The 21,022-nt window shown below is 46.6% G+C and overlaps 1 protein-coding gene across 1 annotated transcript; it reads left to right on the top strand.

The window, feature by feature from the left end:
• The first annotated feature begins 16,651 nt into the window (after positions 1 to 16,651).
• On the top strand, positions 16,652 to 20,378 carry LOC126537863 (uncharacterized). Its single transcript, XM_050184961.3, has 3 exons — positions 16,652 to 16,759; positions 18,604 to 19,085; positions 20,216 to 20,378. Exons 1-3 carry the CDS (start codon positions 16,700 to 16,702, stop codon positions 20,259 to 20,261), a joined length of 588 nt encoding a protein of 195 aa, XP_050040918.1. The 5' UTR covers positions 16,652 to 16,699; the 3' UTR covers positions 20,262 to 20,378.
• The last annotated feature ends 644 nt before the right edge of the window (positions 20,379 to 21,022 follow it).

The raw sequence follows: 21,022 nt of genomic DNA, 5'->3' as shown, positions 1-21,022 counted from the left end.
GCAGAGAGAGGCGTAGGACATCGTAGCGAGGGCAAGTACATAATAGGTGCTCGATGGTCTTCTCGCATCCACAGGAGTCGCACATCGGGCCCTCGGCCATTCCCATACGGTAGGAGTATGCGTTCGTGAACGCCCCTCCCAGCCAGAAGCGGCACAGCAAGGTTGTTTCGCCGCGGGAAAGGCTAGATGGTAGTTGTAGCCGTAGCGTGGGGTCCAGTTTGCGTAATCTGCAATTGAGCGCACTTGAAATCCAGAGATCTTGTAACTTCTTGCGTGCAACTAGGCGAAGTTCCCTGGCAGCGTTCGGCCTCGCTAAAGGTGCTGGACGCGTCTTGGTATCTTCGTGGGCACACCGGGCAGCCTTGTCAGCTAGGTTGTTGCCTATACACTGCCATAGTGAGCAGGAATCCATTGAAATATAATCTGGTGTCCTCTTTCCAGAGCTTGGTGGTGGACTTCCCTGATGTCAGATATCATCTGCTCGTAAGTTCTGTGATGTAACCCAGATTTTATACTGTGAAGAGCTGCCTTAGAATCACAAAATACGACCCACTTCTCTGTTGGCTGTTCGGTGATGTACGTCACAGCGGCATGGAGAGCTGCAAGTTCTGCTAACGTAGATGTAGTCATGTGTGACAATTTGAATCTAACTGTAACCTGCCTAGCTGGAACAACGAAAGCGGCAGTTGAGCTGGTAGGTGAGGTGGAACCATCGGTATATATATGAATGTGGTCATGATACGTCTGGTGCAGTAATAGGAGCGTAAGTTGTTTCAGAGCCGGCGCTGGATGATTGGACTTTTTTGTAATTCCAGGAATAGCAAAATTCACTTGAGACTGTCGCAGGCACTATAGGGGAGATGAAGGCTTCGCCGCCGGTGTAAAAGATGTCGGTATGCACTCTTGATGAGCGCTAATCACTCGCCAAAAAGGTCTCTTGAGGTCTCTCGGCTGGTAGGGAGGCCAACTGATGGTCGGGGATCCTTGACAGATGGCGAATATGTGCTCTTAGAGAGTCGACAGCTACATGTGTCTGGATTATATGGTTTCCCGCGATGGCAATTGTATAGATATATAGAGATAAATTTACTCTAAACTAGGAGCCTATATTTCTGCGAATGACGAGCCGATTATGAAAATGGCAGCACCGGAGGCAACTGTAGGCAAGGATGTAAACGAGAGAAAGAGAGAGAGCAAGGAAGCCAAAGAGTTGGAGATGCCAACCAGTCAAGCGTCCGGTTCACTACCCTACACAAGGAGGAAGAGAAATCACTAATTCTTTAACAATGTGCAGGGAAGGGGTACTTCATGCTGAAAGCAGGACCACATTAAGTGCTTTAAAGCTCTTGCGTCTCCAAATTCGTTTCAGTAACGGCTCGTTTTCGGTGCGAAAGGCGACACTCAGAACGTTTCCTACGCCGGGGCAATTTTATTGCCACACACCGAGTAAGGGCTCATTCACAGCGGCCATTGACAGAGGTCGCGCGACCGACCGCGACTGACGACCAAGGAGTGACTCACGGCGACCGATGTTCACAACTTCACACCGGCCAGCGTTGCCAGCCGCCGCTATACCGGAATGTCGTGCGATTGACGCCGTTAACGTCTGCTGGCACCGCCCTGGAGCTGAAAGCTCCAGTCGTGGCCAAGCGTTCTGCACTCTCTTGTTTTGCCACCGTCCCATCGTGGCTACAGTAGCGCTGATTTTCTATAACTGAGGTTTTTTAGCGCACGAAAAGGGACGAAAGATATTGCCACTGTCTTTCGTCCCTTTTCGTGAGCTAAAAAACCTCAGTTATGGAATACCAACACGCCCTAACCTACGCTCTTTCAAGCAGATTTTTTATGAAATATACGCTCGCGCTACTGTAGTTTGTACTGAACCCTTCGTTGAAAGAAATGGCGCCATTCTCTTTTTTTATGACCCTGCACATATCAAATAAACTGCTTTCGTTGGAACTATTCTATTTACCGAAGTTCCTGGTATTCTTGATTACTTTCGTTCGTTTCATTAATCTGCTACTGCTTGGCAGCAGAGCGCGACGTTGGGCTAGTTAGTGTTGCATAGCTGACAATTGCACAGTGAGAGACGGCGCAGCGAGACGAAAGCACTAGTTGTGTTGTGTTGTTCCTCTTTGTCGTCGTGTTGCTGCATTGTCTCGCACTTCAGAAGCGGCTGCTTAGCAACCTAGTCATTTCTTGGATTTAATCTTCGTTGTCTCCATGCGTACGTGACTTTCTGTTTCTATTGTTTAGGTTATCAAACTATTTCTGCTCTGCATTTTCAATCTTCGGCAAGCTTCCCCTCCCCTCTGTTGAAGTTTCCCCAAAATATATGTCGTAACTCAAGTGTTGTCGTTGCTGAAATTAGACGTTCAGGCATTTCGGCATCGAAATGTTTCATGTGTTTATATACCGTGGAGTCCAACAATGCTCGAAGCGCCCGTCCACGTATACATTATCATAACTTTGGCAATGCAGCAATAGGTTCTTGACCAATTTTGCTTCATAATATTTTGGTAAAGAAAAACATCGCAAAAACAAGAGACAATAATTGACTACGAAACATTCCCGAACATGCCTTGTCTTTTCTATGGTGGGAATTACTTTGTCGTCATTCAGTACAGCACTAGTCTCCGATAGCCACCTAAGCTGTAGTTCTCCTTCCCATCTCCCTGACGATCGAGATTGCCGGCAAAATTATTTGCATAAGCGTGTTTTTTTTATATTCGCACCATTATAAGCCGGGCAGCGGAGGCCCATAGAATGCACAAAGAATTTTAGAGTGCATGGGAGCATCGTAACATTTTGAATGCAACGTTTTAGCAAGTTGAGTAATAAGCATCAAGCATTTCTGACATCAGACTTCCTACATTGCCGAAGTTAATGAACTGAAGGGGAAAGCTCGAGCAGCGCCTATTTTATTCCGAGAAGACGCACGTGTGTAAGAGGAAAATATAGCAAACGCGCTCAGTTGTGGTTACTCTTGTGGCCGGACTAACGATCAGTTATGCTCGCTAGATTACTGCCTTGCGAGTGCAAGGAGCAATAGCTGCGTCTCTACAAGTTCGCCTCTGCGAAACAGGATAATGTTGTCATCGATATTTCAGTATCCATAGGCACGCTGACGTCAGAATCTATTCGTGATTCAGGAATGTATCAATACTGAATGTTTGCCATATGGCTCAAAAAGTAAAGCCTCCTCACTGGTAAAAGACTGAAACGTGACAATAAAATTATTATTCTTGCGCTTTCATACGCTGACGCCCAGAATAAAAAAATTGTGGAAGTAATGAATGTGCCAAAACAAATGCATGGCGAAGCTGAGGATAAAGAAGGATTGGATGGCTTATAATATGTCTAAGCGCCTGTCTCACGCACATTGTAGCCTAAACCCAGTTTAAACGTGTAATCACAATCGCCTTTATTGAACTAGAAGGCGCGTCGGATACCAGATCTTGGAGACTTCAGTGGTAATCAGTTTCAGTTGTCTTTTAAATTGCGTGCCATTGTAGATTGCTGACTTCAACGTTCACTAGTTTCAGTTCTGTTTTAAATTTCGCGCATTACAGGGGTACTAAAATGTAGAGTTGCAGAAGACTCCCCTACACGTCTAGAGTGTTATCCGGTTTAGGGTTGGTAGAGAACGAGCTCCTTATCTTCAGCCTTTTGATTCTCAGCCGGAGATTCTAAGTATAGGCAAAACCTATACTTGCATGATCTTTTCCAAACAGAAATGGCATGTATGCTCGTTTGACAAATGGCAGATTTGCCGCAGACAGTACAAACTATTCAACGTCAAAGTGCGTACTAAGGAAATTGCAGATATTGAACCTCTCTTTCTCTCTCTCTTTCTCTTCTTTCTCTTTTCTTTTTTTACAGTTATATGATCTGAACTGGGTAACTTCTGCCTTCATTCTTCTGCATGACTTCTTTCACATTAACAAAACTATAAACGACTTACTGCTACGCCTTTAAATAAAAACAATATATTCAGTGAAGGATAAACAGAGAATGATGAAAGACAACAACAACAATACTGCGATTAGCGTTGTTAATCACACGTTGCTTACTTTTCAGTCTGGTGTTGTGAAGCACAATACATTAAATGAAGTTGGTTCAGTACATATAAGAATGCGAACTATCTAATTCTGCTGCTTCTGAGAAGATGTCCCTAATTTTCCCCTGCACTTAAAAAAATTACGAGAAATAAAACAATGGGTTAATATTTTGAATAATTGTCGAGAGTCAGTGACCAGCTACTCACGCGACGCACCTAGCCTGATGATTCGTGCACAAGAAAGCTCGAAAGCGATGCATTTATAAACAAAAATCATGCATAAATGAGGGAAAGAATAGTAAGGCGTACGTACGGTACTCGCACACGAACGAGAATGCGTAATAACGTATGCTGTTGGGCTAGTTTGTACCTGGCTAGCAACGGTATGGGGTTAAAAATAAGAAGCGGACGAAGAACAGATAGGGACAAGCGCTTTTGTCTCACGCTATCTGTGACTTATGTTCAAACTCAAACTCAAACCATTTCTAGCGAATGTTTAAGGGTATCGTTACTACGTTCATACGCGCAAAGGAAAACATGCATGGCCGCAACATTCTGACCTTCTAGAACATAAAACATTTGAAATGGGCCATGGCAAAAGTGGCCATGGCGTTGCAATACTAAGCCCGAGGGCACGGGATCGAAACTCGGTCACGGCGGCCGCATTTCGATGGGGATAAAATGCAAAAAAAACGCCCGTGTACCGTGCATTGGGTGCACGTTAGAGAACCCCATGTGATCAAAATTAAACCAGAGTCCCTCACTACGGCGTGCCTAATAATCATATCGTGGTTTTGACACGTAAAACTCCAGAATAAAATAAATTTTTGGAACGGGTATTCCAACAGGAGCTCTCGTTCGAGGACGTTTTGCACTCAGAATGAGTATGCCCAATATTTTCTACTCACTAGTGGAATTTTTGACGCCGCATGTATTGACTATATGATAACAAAAGCTCGTACATGGGGTTTGCGCATTTTTACTCAGTGCACTCCTTTGACAACGACATTTTCCATTTGCGGGCATGAACGCGGAATAAGTGTATTATTACAGCAAGAGCTGTTCAATATACGAATAACCCAGAATAACGGGGCTTATGCCCTGGAACGAAAGGAAAGCTTCTTGAATATTAGAAAGAATGGTACAAACTTACCAACGCCACATGGACGATGTATTTCACAAGTCCCTGCTGTGGTCTCTACATGAAACGGGCTTCCATGCCTACGTGTATTTTAACTTCAACCTTAGGTCACGTAGTAACCAATGCGACAAAGATGAAACGGTGCCCCCCCCTCCTCCGAAAAAAAAAGAACGGGGCACGGCCTGCCTATAGAATGAGCCACTTTTCGTGTAATGATAGGCTATGATAGTTGGCAAAATCTGAGCTATAGTGCTTCCCTGGACATAGCAAACGAGGTGACTGTCAGTTGATGACGAAATTGTCGAAACTGCTTGGTTTCACAGGAATAGAATTCCGCTATAAGCACCAGAGGCGTTCCCAATGGCGGTGAGGCAGGTACGAAGTGTTCTGCCTAGCCGCGCCAATAAGAAAACATGCAAGAAGAAGCTTCGCGCAGAAAAAAAAAATATTTACGTCAAACCTATTGATGAGGTGCCAATTTCTTATAAAATGACTTGCAGATGGCACCACAGATCAGGAAGCACAAGCATGAGACGAAGCACATCGTGACCATCAGTTGGTCTCCTTTTCTCCATCATATTTGCTGACGTTATTTGCAAGTCATGGCAAACCAATTAACCCAGCAATACATTTAGACCTTGGAACAGATTAGGTACGTAAGAGCTTCAGGTCGACACGATAGTGCAGAGCCCTGAGCGCTAACGCAGGGCACCTGGGAAGACTCCGAACCTTGGTTTTTTGATGTCTAAGCCCTGCCCAGATTAAACACGATCCAATAACCACCACGTCTATGCGTGTTGCGTTACTAATTTAACTATAGAGCTTGCACACTCTATGAACCTCCCCAACACTCTGCAAAGCGTGCAAGGCCCGCGCCGACCTCAATCATATTATCTGGCAATGCCCCAAAGCCTCACCCACCTACACCTCCCGCACTAACACACGCATCATTAGTACGGCCGAGCAGTGGGAGACATTGCTGCTCAGCTTGGACCCAGAGGAGCAACTCTGGGCCGTCCGGATGGCCGAAGACGCCGCCAGAAAGCAAGGACTGGCCGCCGTCTGAGGAAGGGGGGGATTGGGGGTTAGTCTCCCGACCCCCGCCACCCCTTAACCCCATCAAGGACACAATAAAGTTTTATCTCTCTCCCCAATACAGCAAACAGCATTAAAGTAAGAGTGGGAGTATACCGAGGATATGGCTGGAGGTCGCCTGCGTATGTGAGCAACAGCAGTACCAACAAAACGTTTGGGGTCACCGCACTGAGTAAAGGTCGCGCGGTTAGCACGCTTACGCTGACCTCAATAACTATGTATGGCGGGTAAGAACAAAGCTCATAAAGCCTTCCATAACCTCTCGAAACAGGTAGGCCGACTTCGTGTAATTTTGTTTCCGCGAAGGTGGCGCTCTTGTCCCCATCAGCTAGTTGAGCGGGCGGTACTACGACTGAAGCGGTGTCTCGATGAACATGTTCACCTGAACGTGGTTGCTTGCCCGTGGTGCAGTATCCTGGTGAACGCGTTCCCCAACACACCGCACTTTGTTTCCCCCGATAGTGGAGGAAAAAGATTGATGAGCGACACTGTGTTACCAAGAAACACGAAGGACGTCAGGGAGAATGAGGTTAGGTCTCATGGGGCTGCTTCCCTGTACGGCGTCCCACTGACTACATGTGCCGGTCCCCTCATTGCTGTATCTACTGCTTTGCATTGGCAGACTTACAGACACGCTGAGTCATTTGATCGATTCATACATTTTCATACCCAGAGGCAACACGCCGGGCGGCGAATTATTTTGATCCCCTGTGGACCTCTCAAACCACGGCACGCAAGCTCTTTTTCATCTCGCTTTCCGTTAAAACTTCAGGCTTGTCGCGACACCTGCTGTTTCGCTGATACGCGCTGTTTGCGCTTAAGAATCTTTCGCTCTTATCTGTTTATTAGCCGTCGTACACGAATAAGACCTCAGCGCGCGTTACCGCACCGCCGTAGATAACGGCGATGACAAGTGCTGACAAACTGAAGCGATGAAGCGAATTGAGAACCGCGTAAAGGCATCGCGAGAAAACAAAGGCTTTTTTAACAAGTGCATAATAATTATCCCGTCTAAGCATAGAAAACCAGCTTCGCAGAGCCTAATGTACAACACAGCTAGCGATTACCTGCGGGGCATCTGGATTTAGGTAACGTTTTTTTCTGGCGTAAAATTTAGGGCTCTAATGGTATCAGACATTCCGTAAAATCTCGCTATCTCGCAGGACTCGTCACTAGCATTTCTTTTTAATTTTCGTTTGACGTCAATATTTGACCACGACTTGTTAGAAACTCGTCGCAGATGTCAGTCAGCAGCATTTTGTTCATTTTTGCCCTTTGAGGTCTTCGTGCAAATTATTGCGGTTTCGAGCTCAGTCCCATTACATAAGCCAGCATTCAAGAAGACACATGCAAGAAACATATCGCACGCAGGTTAGAATACGTGATTGCAGACACGATGCAAGATTGTACGCGTTGCTTCACACAATTATCAAAGCGTACAGAGTATTAAATTGAATTGGAAAGGCTTCATGCACTACGTCGCCGAGCTGAAAGGAAGTACAGGCGTACGAAGTCAATTCTTGACCTCAGAGTAGCTCGGCGCATGCAAAAGGAGTCACAGCGCCAAATAGATAAGCTAGCGGATTAAAGATGGAAATACTTTTGCGAGTCACTGGACCCTCGCAAGCCACTGTCCCGTGTGTGGCGTACCCTACGGGATCTTTGCTCATGCCTCCAGCAACGACACCCTTTTAACACCCTGGCTCTCTATCAAAACTGCCGTGAGATAGACGTTACAGAAGAATTTTATGCGAAAGTAGCCAGCGGGACAATTTTTGTCCCTCACATGGTTTTAGGCGACATTCGCAGTACAAAAGATAGAATTATGGACACTCCATTCTCTGCCGAAGAGTTAGAAGCTGCTGAGGCGCTCTGTAGGTGTTCGTCTTCACCAGAGCCCGATGGAATTCGCAACTTTCACGACCTGTAGGGGGCGCCACCTTAAATCTAACATGGCTGTCCGAGAGATTAAGAACTAGAGCAGTCGGTGCAGTGCTGCGGTCGTCTTGCTCAGTGGCATGTTGTTTCGCGTCGTCATGTTGAAATCTCTCTTCAATTTACACGCCCGCCGTCGTTAGCCTGCGTAATGGCTCATATTGGACGAGCAGAACGCAGGATTCGAAGCCTGCTTGAAGGCGAGGAAGTCCTAAACACTGGTGATCTTGTGTGTTGCGGCATAAAAGCGTGCACGTCGACGTCCGTGACTGTTGAAAGCCTGTGCATACAAACTTCGCGGCTTCGAAGCAAGCCACACGAGCTGTGGTTTCAGTTTTGCCGCGACGGTGTTATTACTTGAAGTGAGCGTGCTTTCTATTTGGTATTCTATTAATTCGACCTCTCTGAAAGGTTACCATGAACTTTTATACGGTGTGGTGCTCTCTGCAAGTTGTTACTTAGACCGCTTGAATAAGCCGCCGTGCCGAGAAAAAGGAAACCTTCCTGGTGTCGCACGACCGAAGTCCTTTACATCGACGGCGTGAAAAGCAGCGTTTTGTGCGCGAAAATGTCTTGTCTAGTTATCCCTGCCTGTGTTCACAAAGCTGGATGTTGAACACGAGAAGTAAACAAAAAACCATATCTGACCGCTTTTGCGAGCTAATACGATAACCGTTCAGCCTTGTAATTTGGTTATTGCGCTTTATGCGTGCTGTGCAAGCTACAGTCTTGCGGTAGTTTTACATCCTGCGTGAGTCCTACCGCGTCTTGAGCAATACATAGCCGATATTTACGGGTCCGCGGCAATGCTCGCTTCATTCTTCCAGTTATCTTTATAAAATAATATGCACGCAGATCAGCTGAGGGTTCGCGACGCGAACACTGCACAGTAGTTCAACGTTTGTTGAACTAGGATTTGTTACTTGTTACCTTACGAGTGCAGTCATGCGCGCCTGTGCACACGTTGCAGCCGCGCATCGAAGTGGCAGACGAGGTACGATTTCCAGGTCCCTCTACGCCGGCGTCACTTTGCTTCGATGCACAAATGAGAAACTCATCTCTGTGTTCCAAAATGGTGGAATGTCAAGCCGGCGTTGCAGAGCACGAATGCATGAACGAGAACAAGAAATTTTTAAGCAGGTACAAGGCTTCACGGAGAATGTTTGCGCTCCAACGTAGCCGCAAAGGCACGAGTGGCAAGAACGCAAGCATCAATCATCCTACAACACATATGAGTTACGATTGCGCATAATTTCTTTCCCTGCACGTAATATAGAGCTATCTCTGTGTCTTTATGGAGGTGCGTCTATTCGCGATTTCAAGTGCTCGGAATCGTCACTCATCTGTCGTATCACAAAAAAAGTCCTCCGGCATGAAGTGCGCACTGCAAACCTTCATCGCTTCTGTGACAGCTTTGCCAATCCGCAGCTTAATAATCAATTTCTTCCTCATGGACGCAGCCGGTGGGAATGAGTGAAGGCTCACCTCACCTACCGCATAACTACCTCTCGGCACCCATTGCGGCACGCAAAAAATACGGTTACTTCTATGCTTGCTCATTCTGAGCATGTTAAGTGTCCTTCAGGTTCCCACGGGAGCTTTGAACGCGTTAAAACATCAACCAAAAGTGAAGGAAAAGCGTACACAACACCAATACGCTACCCGAACGGGCGGCAGCCAGCGGTGAGTATAATCTTTCGATTGTTTCCGGCCGCCGCCGCACGACGGCGCCACCGTACTTGAAAGTTGCGAATAACGTATACTGCTTTGCGCCACCTCGTTCGAGATGACGAGAACTTCTCAGAATTTTTAATAGTTCATGGCAAGATGGCACCTTTCCACAGGAATGGAAACGCAGCCGCCTGACACCACTGCTAAATACAGGAAAGTCACTGCTGGAACTGGCATCGTATCGGCCTATAGCACTTGCCAGCTGCGTCGGGAAGTTCATGGAACGTACGATCGTCATGCGTCTCGAATGGTACCTTGAACACCACAAAATTTGCCTTCACTCTGTGGCCGGATTTCGAAGAGGCCGTTCATCGATTGACAGTGTCATCGATTTGGTATCATCTGTAGAACAGCAAAAATCTTCGAAGAGATTATCAGTAGCACTCTTTCTTGACGTGAAAGGCGCTTACGACGTTTCCCATCAAAACATTCTAGACCCCCTTTCGACAGTTGAACTATGAGGGCGAGTGTATCGATGGATAAGAAACTACTTGACACAAAGGTCCTTGTTCATACGTACGGAAGATGGTCCGACTACCGACCAGTACACATACCGAGGCGTTCCCCAAGGCCCTATTCTAAGCCCTATTCTTTTCAACCTCGTGCATCTTGGGTGGACGAATCCTACAGGAAACAGTAAGCTTCTCAATCAACGCTGACATATTCATCTGGGCATCAGCGGTCACTCGCCTGCAGGTTCGTGCAAGGCTACAGGAAGCAGCAACACAGGCATCTGGCTATTTGCACACGAGGCCTAACCACCTCAACAGCAAACTGTGTGTTAGTCCCTTTTACGCGAAAAGCGATGTCTAGTTATCTAGTATACATCAATAGCCAGCCAAAAGGAATCAAAAGAAACCATAGGTTTCTACAAAAGAAATCATAGGTTCTTGTGTGTCATTGTTGACAGAGACCTCTCTTGGAGCCCTCAGGTTGCCCACTTGAAGAAACTCACGTATTGTTCGCGTCTTCAAATTCATCGCCGGCAAAACATGGGGATCATCAGTGGGCTGCATGCTACAGTTGTACCGAACACTTTTTATCGGATTCCTACGCTGTAGCTCTCCCGTGCTTGCCAAAACATGCAAGCCAAGTCTTCTAGAACTTAAGAGCATGCAAGCACAAGCACTACTTGTTTACCTCGGCCTTCTGTGGAGCGCGTCAACAGCAGGAACTGTTATAATTGCCCAGGACCATGGATTCACGACTTACATTACCACCGACACGCTTAGGGTCCATATTTGTCACGTTTCATGGGTGCAATCAAGCTTTCTTGCTTGCCTTCCAGAACGATGACAACAGGCGTCCTTCTCCAACGTGGTCGGCCTTCATCGTGCCTCCCTACCATCGGGCTTCACACCCTCGGCACGTTCGCCCTCGGCTTTATGGTGTTTAAAACTACTTCAAGTGCACCTTTCCGTTCCAGGAATAAGAAAGAAGACTGACTTGCCTACCTTGGCCTTGAAGCATGCAGCTCTGGCTCGTTTGTACACTTTCTACTTTGACCGAGTCTACATATATACGGATGGCTCTTGTACTCAGACCAACTCCACCGGCACAGTGGTTATACCATCACAATCGATAAGCATCAGATACAAGATTTCTCACTGCATAACATCGACCGGTTCGGAGCGTGTTGCCCTCCGAGGTGATTATATTAACAATCAATCGCTAATCGGTGGGCGATATTCTGCGACAATGTCTTTTGTCAGCGCTTCATCGTGGGTCCTGTGAGCAGCCCGTGCCGGAGGTACGAGATACGCACCATCATAAGATCGCGAAAGGACACGACTCCGTGTTTCATTGGCTGCCGGGTCATTGCTGCATCTCCGGCAACGACCTCGCCGACAAAGCTGCTAGGAAAGTACATGAAGCAGCAAACCTTGTTTCCATACATTTTTCGAGTACTGACGCAACCCAACATTTAAGCTAGCTAGCGTACCGTATGACATCGCAGACGTGACACACACCTGAATTCACCGAGCATTGATTGCATTCCCTTGACCTATATATATATGCAACTGCGGCTGCTACCTGTGCTTCCACAAAATGAGGATACAATGCTTTGCCGCTTACGCCTGGGCGTCGCATTCACCAACGCGTGTACGTGGTTGATTGGAATGGCTGTTAGCGTCGAGTGCAATGCCTGCGTTGTTGAGGAGACTATAGAACATCTACTGTGCTACTGCCCATCTTGAAAATGAAAGACATGACCTCTGTACAGCGCTAAATATGTTAGATAGAAAGCCGTTCACCTTGAACAAGCTCTTGGGACCATGGCCTCGCAAATTGCAGCTACAAGAGGCCCAAAAGCACTGCTGCCATATTTGAAAGCTACCGCATTGAGCGACCGTCTGTGATCTGGACTGAGCAACCATCAGTGGATACAGAGCTACCACCAAACTGCCACCATGCCGGCGATATCCACAGTGGATTTTCTATTCTTCTCTTAATCTTTCCCTCCCCTCTCCCCTTCCCTAAGTGTAGGGTAGCCAACTAAGCTCAGTCCTGGTTGGCTCCTCTTTGCCTTCCCTCTATAATTTTTTCTCTGTCTCTCTCTCTCTCAAGAAGTGTCAGCGGCAGGAACGTAGTGTTTGTCTTACAGCCAGCCCCGTCTTGCACACGTGGATCAGGCCATACTTTTATCTGTTTGCTGTCGCAATACCCATTTCCAAGGTAGTCTTTACATATTAAGCAAGAAATGTCTCCCTTCAAAGGTGCACTTGTCTTCTTGTTTATTTAGCAGTAGCGAGCTTCATCAGAGGCATAGGCGGACACCACCGCCATTCTCTTCGACGTGGTGTCAGCACATGTCATGGGCTAGACGTCGACGAGTGGATGTCGACCGTCTCCTGCCTGTCGTTACGTTGTCCCATGTAAACAAAGATTCAGGATTTTCTTTGGCGAAATGCATATTTCCTTCTACTTTCGGCGACGCGAGACTACATCTCGCTGAAGACCATGACGACTAAAGATAGCATACACCGAATACTTTTCAGGCTCTGGCCACGTGTTCATGCGAAGAATAGTATTCTTGCCATGGCGAATTTTCTGCCCGTTTTGTTGTTTTTAATTCATATATATCGACTTGAAGCTAAAAGATAAAGAAAAATCAGGCATACAACACATTTAGAAACATTTCATGATTATGCAAATGTCATCACAAAGTGTGCATATAACGCTTTGAGCACATGGAACGCTTCTTCCTCGCAACTCTTGTGAAAGCGTGCGAAGACCTGAGTGGTATGTCGAATTATTATTCAGTACTGCTTTTAATAAAGGGCGTAAATCAATAAACTTTCTGGTTCTCGCACCACCAGACAGTGCGGTGTACCACCAGAGTACTATTGGTAGCGCGTACTGCTTAAATGTCGGCGTTATCGATTATAAAGACATGTTATCAGTATTACATTTTATTATAATTAAGAAAGCCCGTCAGTGCCTTACGCGGAAATAGCTCTGAGCAGGACATGCTTCAGGTTACATTACTGTGTGTAGATGTTCATCGCTGTTATCGACGTCTTTTCCAAAGCAGCTTCATCCTCATCTTGTCACCATAGTCTCCATCGCCTACTGCATTTAACCAGAAATTGATCACTGCCTTGCACTTGCTCTTCGTTGCCATGAACCCTACGTCCGAGACACGTGCCGAGTTTTTTACCAGCAGACATAGCTGGCACTACGAAGTTGGGATCATATTTACGAAGCTCTTCGCTGGTAGGTGTTTTTTGCCACCAGACATCGGATATCACTCCTATCATGTGCGACAACAGGAATTTCTGATAATGTCCATTTCGAACATGTCTAGCGTAAAAGATTTTTGTGAATACAGGTTCCGATGTTTAGGGCCTCAGCTTTTATAGCTCACGCATATAGCAAGACAGTGCGCATTGGCGCACTGTCTTGCTTCGCTTCGTTAACTGATAACCGCTGAATAAGTCCGTTCGCTCAAAATATATGCCGCGATATTGTAGCGATGCCTTTTCTAATTCTATTCCATTTCGCACTTTTCTCGACTTGTCAGTGGGTCAGAGTATTGGCCTACCCGCATTATTTACAGGATCAGCTGGCTGGGAACTGCGGACGATAAGGGTTGCATATAATCGACTGACATGCGTCGCTACAATACCGCAGCACTGATGACTTCACCAACGAAACCATATGATTTGGCGAAGTCTGGGTTTGGTGGCATCAAGTCGATAGCAGACTCGCAAAGCTGTATTGGATTTCTTGCGAACTACGGGAGTGGACTCTCGTCTGCAGTGCTCCTTTTCATCTGCTTCATCTCCTTCCACCTTTCTTTTTGTTTCTTTGTTTCCTTTACAAGCCAGCGGGCGTTGTGTGCACTTCAGAAGACAATTGTTAGCCTGCTGCTTTTTCTATGTGAATGGTGTTTCTCTATGTTTACATTTAATAATAATAGTAATAATTAATCGATATCACTCGTGAAACTACCGAGACTCTGTACCGAGACTCTGTGCGAACATGGTTGAAGCGTGGATCATGCAGATGGTAAGTATTCACTGTGTAAAAATAATGCAAAAGGTGCTATTTGCAGATGCCCCATCAATGTCAAACTTCAAGCTTCCGAGCCAACTACATCTTGTTAAGCGAAGTGAACCTACTTAACTACTTACATTGCCTAACATGAAAGTAATGAATATGCATCAAAATTATGTTAGAGTACATTTCAATTTTGGAGTATACGTCTGGCTTTTCGTGCAGGTTTTCACAACAGGCGATGATCAAGGTCACCACGGGATTTTCCTCCTTTTCAGCCCACTAGCACCAGCAATCATGGCTATACAAATAAATAAAGAAAAAAAAGAAAAGTTCAGAACACAACGTGAAACAATGTAAAACAATATCTTCAGCGTGTTTTCGAAAACACAAACGCGTTCAGCTAATGGTGCGCGTATGAAGGATGAGACATGCAACCCTGTTTATGTCGAAGCAAGAGTGTAGTGAGTCCACAACATACTCTTCATTTTATGAATTCAATAGCCAAAAAGTGTCCGTATTAGGTTCTCGGCCAATGCGTAGAGGCATGAATTGTGCGCTGCTTCTCATAACTAAAGAACGATTGAATTTATGTGTGAGCAGGCAACCAGAAACTACTGAGTTATCTAAAAGACACAACTTAAAGAAAAGCGAGAATGACATTTAATGCTAACAAAAACTACCACCGCTAAAACGACTACTAATCCGCTATGCTTTTCTTGACTTCAGACTTTTTTGTAGTTTTCGTACATGGCAGTTGCGTCAATGAACCGGTGCTTCTTATCGAGCTTGCTTCACCTTCGGTTTACTTGCTTTACTGAGACTGCTTTGTGCACGCCTGTGGTAAAACTGTGGCATGACTTCAATAAAATCCACGGAAGTGCTGGCGACAAAGATGAACAAAAAGAAATAAGGCATCCTCCATGCCAATTAATGACGTATTTGCCTAAGAGATCCGGTAAAGTTTTTACCGGCTATGACCTTGTAAACTATAGCGCAACCTGGCATGGTTCCAGATTGGGCTCTGTGTGCCTGTGCACTGCCATAACTTCGAGGTCACTCACTAAACCATGAAAAGGGAAATTCCCGAAATATAACTAGCAATTTCAACAAAAACAGCAATGGCCTCGTTCTAGTCAGAACCAAACAGTTTCTTCGGTGACAGAGGTGCCGTCAGCTTGCCAAGAAGGAAACTATTCTTAAGAGAACCAAACGAAGATCATTGTGACAGACACGCCATGCACAGGAAAAACGAGTGTCGTAGCACGAGCACCAATCATTTTTAGCCTGAAGGAACTCGCTGGTTTAGCAGGATGACACCCCCAACCACAAAAACACTCCGGCGCATTGTCAATCTCCACGTCCCCACTTCCTTCTTGGCTTATAGGACGCAGCTATGTTTATTAGGGCCAAGAGCCAAGATTTCCCGAGAAATACGATCCTTTCCATCTTGAGTACACGTTCTGACGACCACAATAAAGCTCGTGCGCATCTTTTTTTTTTTCTTCGCTCGTTTCGTCATGCCTCTTGCACTACAAGCTCGAAATTTATCAAAAGAACGGATGGGCACCCATCCCCGTAGCGGTACCGAGGTGACGACAGAGTCGGGCCCTCGCTATTTGCTCAGACCGTTCGAGTCTCGGTAGTGATTCCTTCCTCCTCTCCGTCTGAGCAGCGACTGGAAAAGCCTCGTGACGTGTCGCTGGCCGTCTGGTTGTGCACGCGTAGCGTTGGGCTCGTTTCCAGGCCGACAGCGATGACGGCGACGACGACGTTGTAAAGCGTTCTTCCGTGTCAGCTGACTTCGCAATGCCTCGGCGATCTTCTGCCGCCGCTCCCACGCGCCTGCGTGCCGGCCATTTGCGTGCCACGCGGTGGGCAACTTACACATGCGCCTTCGCCCCTCTGTCCCCGGGGCAAAACCGTTTCTCCCGAGCAGCGGGGGCATTCCTGCGAGAGGATCCGTTCCGGGGACCGGGGAACGGGGCAGTCGTTGCGTGGACGCCGTGGCCATCTCCTCAGAAGGAGAGGAGGGAGGGGTCCTTCTACGGGAGGCGCAGCGCGAGGCAACCACCACCGCCCCCAACAAGGTGGCTGCATCTTCAAGGATCCGTAATTAAATGGGCGTACTGCCACCGCGGGCGTCATTTGTCCTGTGCTCGTGGCCGTCGCGACCTTGAGACTGACAGCCAGAGCGCGTCCCGCTCGGTGGCTCGTTTAAAAAGCCACCGGCCGGCATGGGTGAGGCCACTGCCGTCTCGCACACCGACTCAGTTCGAGTATCGAGGATCCCACAGGTGAGTGAGCCGGCCGATCTCTTCGTCTTCCGGCGATTGTAGACACGCACTGAGCACACTTGGAGCCCAGCCGCCGGCGTGGATCGCGGATCTTGCATGTCACGTTGAACACAGGACGCTCGCGAAATATGTGGGCCGGCGCCGTCATCGATCACACTTCGCGTTGAGCTCCCCTCGGCCTTCGTGCTCGCTACATGGAAATTCGTTTGTCTTTAGTACCCTCAAATTTGTGCAAACGCCCGTCATACGTGAAATGTAACGTTTTAAGCCTCGTGTGATCACTCATTTCTCGGCCCGCGGTTCATCATCCGAGTAATGTGATAATTTGAAAGGTGGATCATATTACATGATTGAACACCGTACTCTGCGAGAGCACTTTTTTTCAGACGAGTTGTCGTAAGGCATCTTGTAACGCTAATGGGCAGCTTGCGTAGAATAGCTTGGCACTTGTATTCGAACGTAGATATCGTATCTTTACCCGTCATCTTTATAGACATGCCCCTAGATTTCCTCACGTATCCTAGTGACAATGTAAATGTGCATATTCAGAAGGCTGATGATTGCTTGCTTATTATAATTGTCAACGTTATCTACTTGGTATTTTCACGTAGTAAAACTAAATTGGGTGTAATTTTCCATTCAGTACAACATGTCATGACCTTACGAGTCAGTGAGGGAAGAAACTTTTTTGCAGTTCCGACGAGGATTGCAATAGTTTTGTCATACTGAAAGGCCGATTCCTAAATGCATTGAGGAAATTTGAATTCATGTTTCGTGGGCAATGCCGGTGAACCCAGTGTTGTCGTTTGGCTCTGTTTTGATGTGCATCTTCATCTCATGTCATAACCCTTGAATAGGCCATCTGCTCAGCAGAAGTACAATTAGAAATTTGGTGCAAAGCTGTCTGACATTGGCGTTCACTAGAACTGGAATAAATTTGGTTGTACAAGAGTATCCGCCTAGTGAAGGCAAACTATATGCGATGAATATATGAGAATTGTCAAAACGTTTAGGTTTTCTCATTTTCGTGGCAGTTGCTGCGCTCGCAAATCTTAAATGTATGCACCAATGCGCGCACATCCTCCTTTACCATGCTAAGTTATTTTTTGTATTCAATTGTGGTATGATCACAAACCGTCAGAATCCGTCCGTGTGCAGCGCAGATTATTCATAGATAAAACGTTGTATGTTTAAAATTTTGGGTTCTACTTTTCCTAAAAAAAGAGTTAGGCAGGTCAATGAAATATGAGAACATGAGGAAGTTAGCCGGAAGATAAAAATCCAGTTTGCTACCTTGCATTGAGGTAGGCGTCAGAGGAGGCAGAAAGAAAGTAAAGCGCACACGCAAAATTCTACCCAGCTGCTACCTAGCATAATTCACAAAGCAGCGCGCACTCCTGCGATACCAAATTAATGTTTAATGGTCGGCCCTTTGGCCTATTACAGGTTAAGTAAATGTTCATAGTCTGGCTCGCAGTGAAAACCCGATATTGGATTCATCCTTGAACCTTCGAAACATAATTCGTATGTTATTTTCCTGCTTTATCATTTGCCCTTCCAGAACCATATACAGCGTGCGGGTGGCATCAATAGGTTGTGCAGAATTTAAGAATAGCGGCACCATAACACAGCAGCTTCGCTATGCTAACCTACAGTGAAAACTTGCTGCACTGCGTATCATGTCATTTTTCTCACGTCTCTACGTAAGTAGTTCAGCCGTACCTGCAGCTCAAATTCCAGTCAACGCAAAAAAAAATCAATGGCAGAAGGACGGTTGCAGAGTCTGTGAGTAACGCATATAATGTCTCACCTTTCACACGTGGGCCTGTTTATGGGTGACGCAGGCTATTAGCACAATGAACAGGCTGGTGGTAGCTCTCTTCGCCGCGGTGGCGCTGGTCGTTGTCGACCAGGTCAGCGCCGGCTACCTGCTCGGTGGAACTGGTGGCTACGGGGGCTTCGGCGGATACGGCGGGTCTGGTGGCTACCGCGGCTACGGAGGTGGTGGCTACGGCAGCGGCGGCTATGGTGGCGGTCTCGGTGGCTACGGCGGTGGCTACAGAGGAGGCTACGGCGGTGGAAGCTTCGGCGGTGGAAGCCTCGGCGGCTTCGGCGGTGGTCTCGGAAGCCGAGGCTATGGCGGTGGTTTCGGAAGCGGAGGATACGGCGGTGGTCTCGGAGGCTACGGCGGGGGTCTCGGAAGCGGAGGCTACGGTGGTGGTTTTGGAGGTTATGGCAAGGGCTACAAGAGCTACGGAAGCAGCTACTCCAGTGGCTACGGAAGCAGCTACGGAAGTGGAGGCTACGGTGGCAGTGGAGGCTTCGGGTGAGCATGTAAATTCTATGGTAGAACAAAAGAACGCTAAAGCTTTACATGACAATTTCAAAGCGGAAAACTCGAGTTTCCTCTATAACGTGCAAATATTGAACAGTTCATCCAACTCAATTTCATCACGCGAACCGAAAGAGAAAGCACAATGATTTGTTTGAAGTTTCGAGACCATTATAATTTTGGATTTTTAGTCGAATGGCTATTAGATACATTTAACTTATTTGATGAAACAGACATTATGGAAATAATTTGTTTTTCGAACGAAAAATAACATTATTTTCTTTTACAAACAGAATTCAGTGCTCTTAACTCACGCAAAACGTTCTGGTACCGATATCGACAGATATGCGGTGAACGTATGATGAAAATCCACATACAGATTCCTGCAACGTTGCACCAGAAATTTGATACGTGAGTTTGCGCTTGTAGCTTCGCCATCTGAACAACAGAAAAGAGAATATATTTATGGTATAACGGTTATCTAACCTTTCATCGAAATTGTATACAAATCTATTGCTGTCTAGATGTTAATCGATGTTTGAAACAGCAGTGTCATCCCGATAAGGTGTCAAGAATATTACTCTCACCTCAATATCAAGTACATATTATACCATCAAGGTCTTACTAGCAGCCGTATAACTTTTCGTATCAAATGTTATTACGGTGCATAGACAGGCTTGAGGCAACTGTTTGAATGCGCGTTGGGGTAAGTACTCAAGATAATCACTCGCATTTTGTCAATTTTGACGGTGGCGATTCATTTTCACTATTACATTTTCGGAACACCGACAGTTGCCTAAGAATAAATTAATCTCTGGCATTAGGTAGACCCAAACTGCGCTATCATGTTAAGCCACTCGTCATACTCATATGCATGGGCCACATTCAAGAACCGTATACAGTGAGGCCACAAAATGCCCGCTAGGGCCTACACCGAGCGCCAGATGCGTAGCTGGTACGCAGCTAATACGCAGCTGATGGCACGCCAAGGCGACTAAGAAACGTAAAGCACTAGCAGTATGCCCTTAGTTTACTAGGTACACACGTATAAAAACAAAGCTTCCTATGGCATTTCTGCAGCAAAAAGTTGTGAGTAATTAAGATTGTTTTTTTTTTCTCCACAGCCGTGGCTTTGGTGGTGGCAAGTACGGCGGAAGCGGATGGTGGTGAAGCAAGTAGGCTGCTTGAGTGACAATGGAAGATCCGGAAGCTTCAAAGGCGTGAACGACATGAGTGAATTGGACTGTGCATCTGGTTAGACCAATAAATATAACTGTTCCTACTACATACGTTCGTCTGCCCCATTGACACTTCATATTGCGACGTTCGGGTTGGCCCACTCTTGCAGGGGAGACCTGAATAGTAACATATAGTTTAACAAAAGAGCAACAAGTAGTCAAGCTTTTTTTTAATAAAAGAAGGACCTCTCGTATGAAGCGTCAGGGAGACACCCATGCCTACAACGACCGCCTGCAAGTATTCACTTTAAATCTCCGCTGTAAGCGATTTCGAGATAGTAAGCACGTGTTCCCTTTAAAAGTATACTGCAGTGCTGCACACCATAACACCACCGTCCTGTTGTTGGTCCGAGTTGAGTAACCGCCTTTCGAAAATAACTCTGACTTTAGCTCAAGCGCGGGATGGCCACATCATTTATCAACCTCGGTGGATGGGTGGACGGGTGGGTGGGTGGGTGGATGGATGGATGGATGGATGGATGGATGGATGAATGGATGGATGGATGGATGGATGGATGGATGGATGGATGGATGGATGGATGGATGGATGGATGGATGGATGGATGGATGGATGGATGGATGGATGGATGGATGGATGGATGGATGGAAAACTTTATTTGGTCCTGCAAGTAGTGATAATTCACCACTAAGCGGGCCGCTCCCACGTCGGGACCGGAAGGCCAAGCCTCACGG

Source organism: Dermacentor andersoni, chromosome 4, assembly GCF_023375885.2.
Source record: "Dermacentor andersoni chromosome 4, qqDerAnde1_hic_scaffold, whole genome shotgun sequence".
NCBI classification, from domain to species: domain Eukaryota; kingdom Metazoa; phylum Arthropoda; class Arachnida; order Ixodida; family Ixodidae; genus Dermacentor; species Dermacentor andersoni.
This window is presented reverse-complemented; position numbering and strand designations above follow the sequence as displayed.

Bases quoted from the DNA above. Each gene is read 5' to 3' on its own strand.
- LOC126537863 (XM_050184961.3), top strand. From the start codon at position 16,700: ATGGGTGAGGCCACTGCCGTCTCGCACACCGACTCAGTTCGAGTATCG. The intron at 16,760-18,603 runs GTGAGTGAGCCG...TGGGTGACGCAG, and splicing joins GAGTATCGAGGATCCCACAG to GCTATTAGCACAATGAACAG. The intron at 19,086-20,215 runs GTGAGCATGTAA...TTTTCTCCACAG, and splicing joins GGTGGCAGTGGAGGCTTCGG to CCGTGGCTTTGGTGGTGGCA.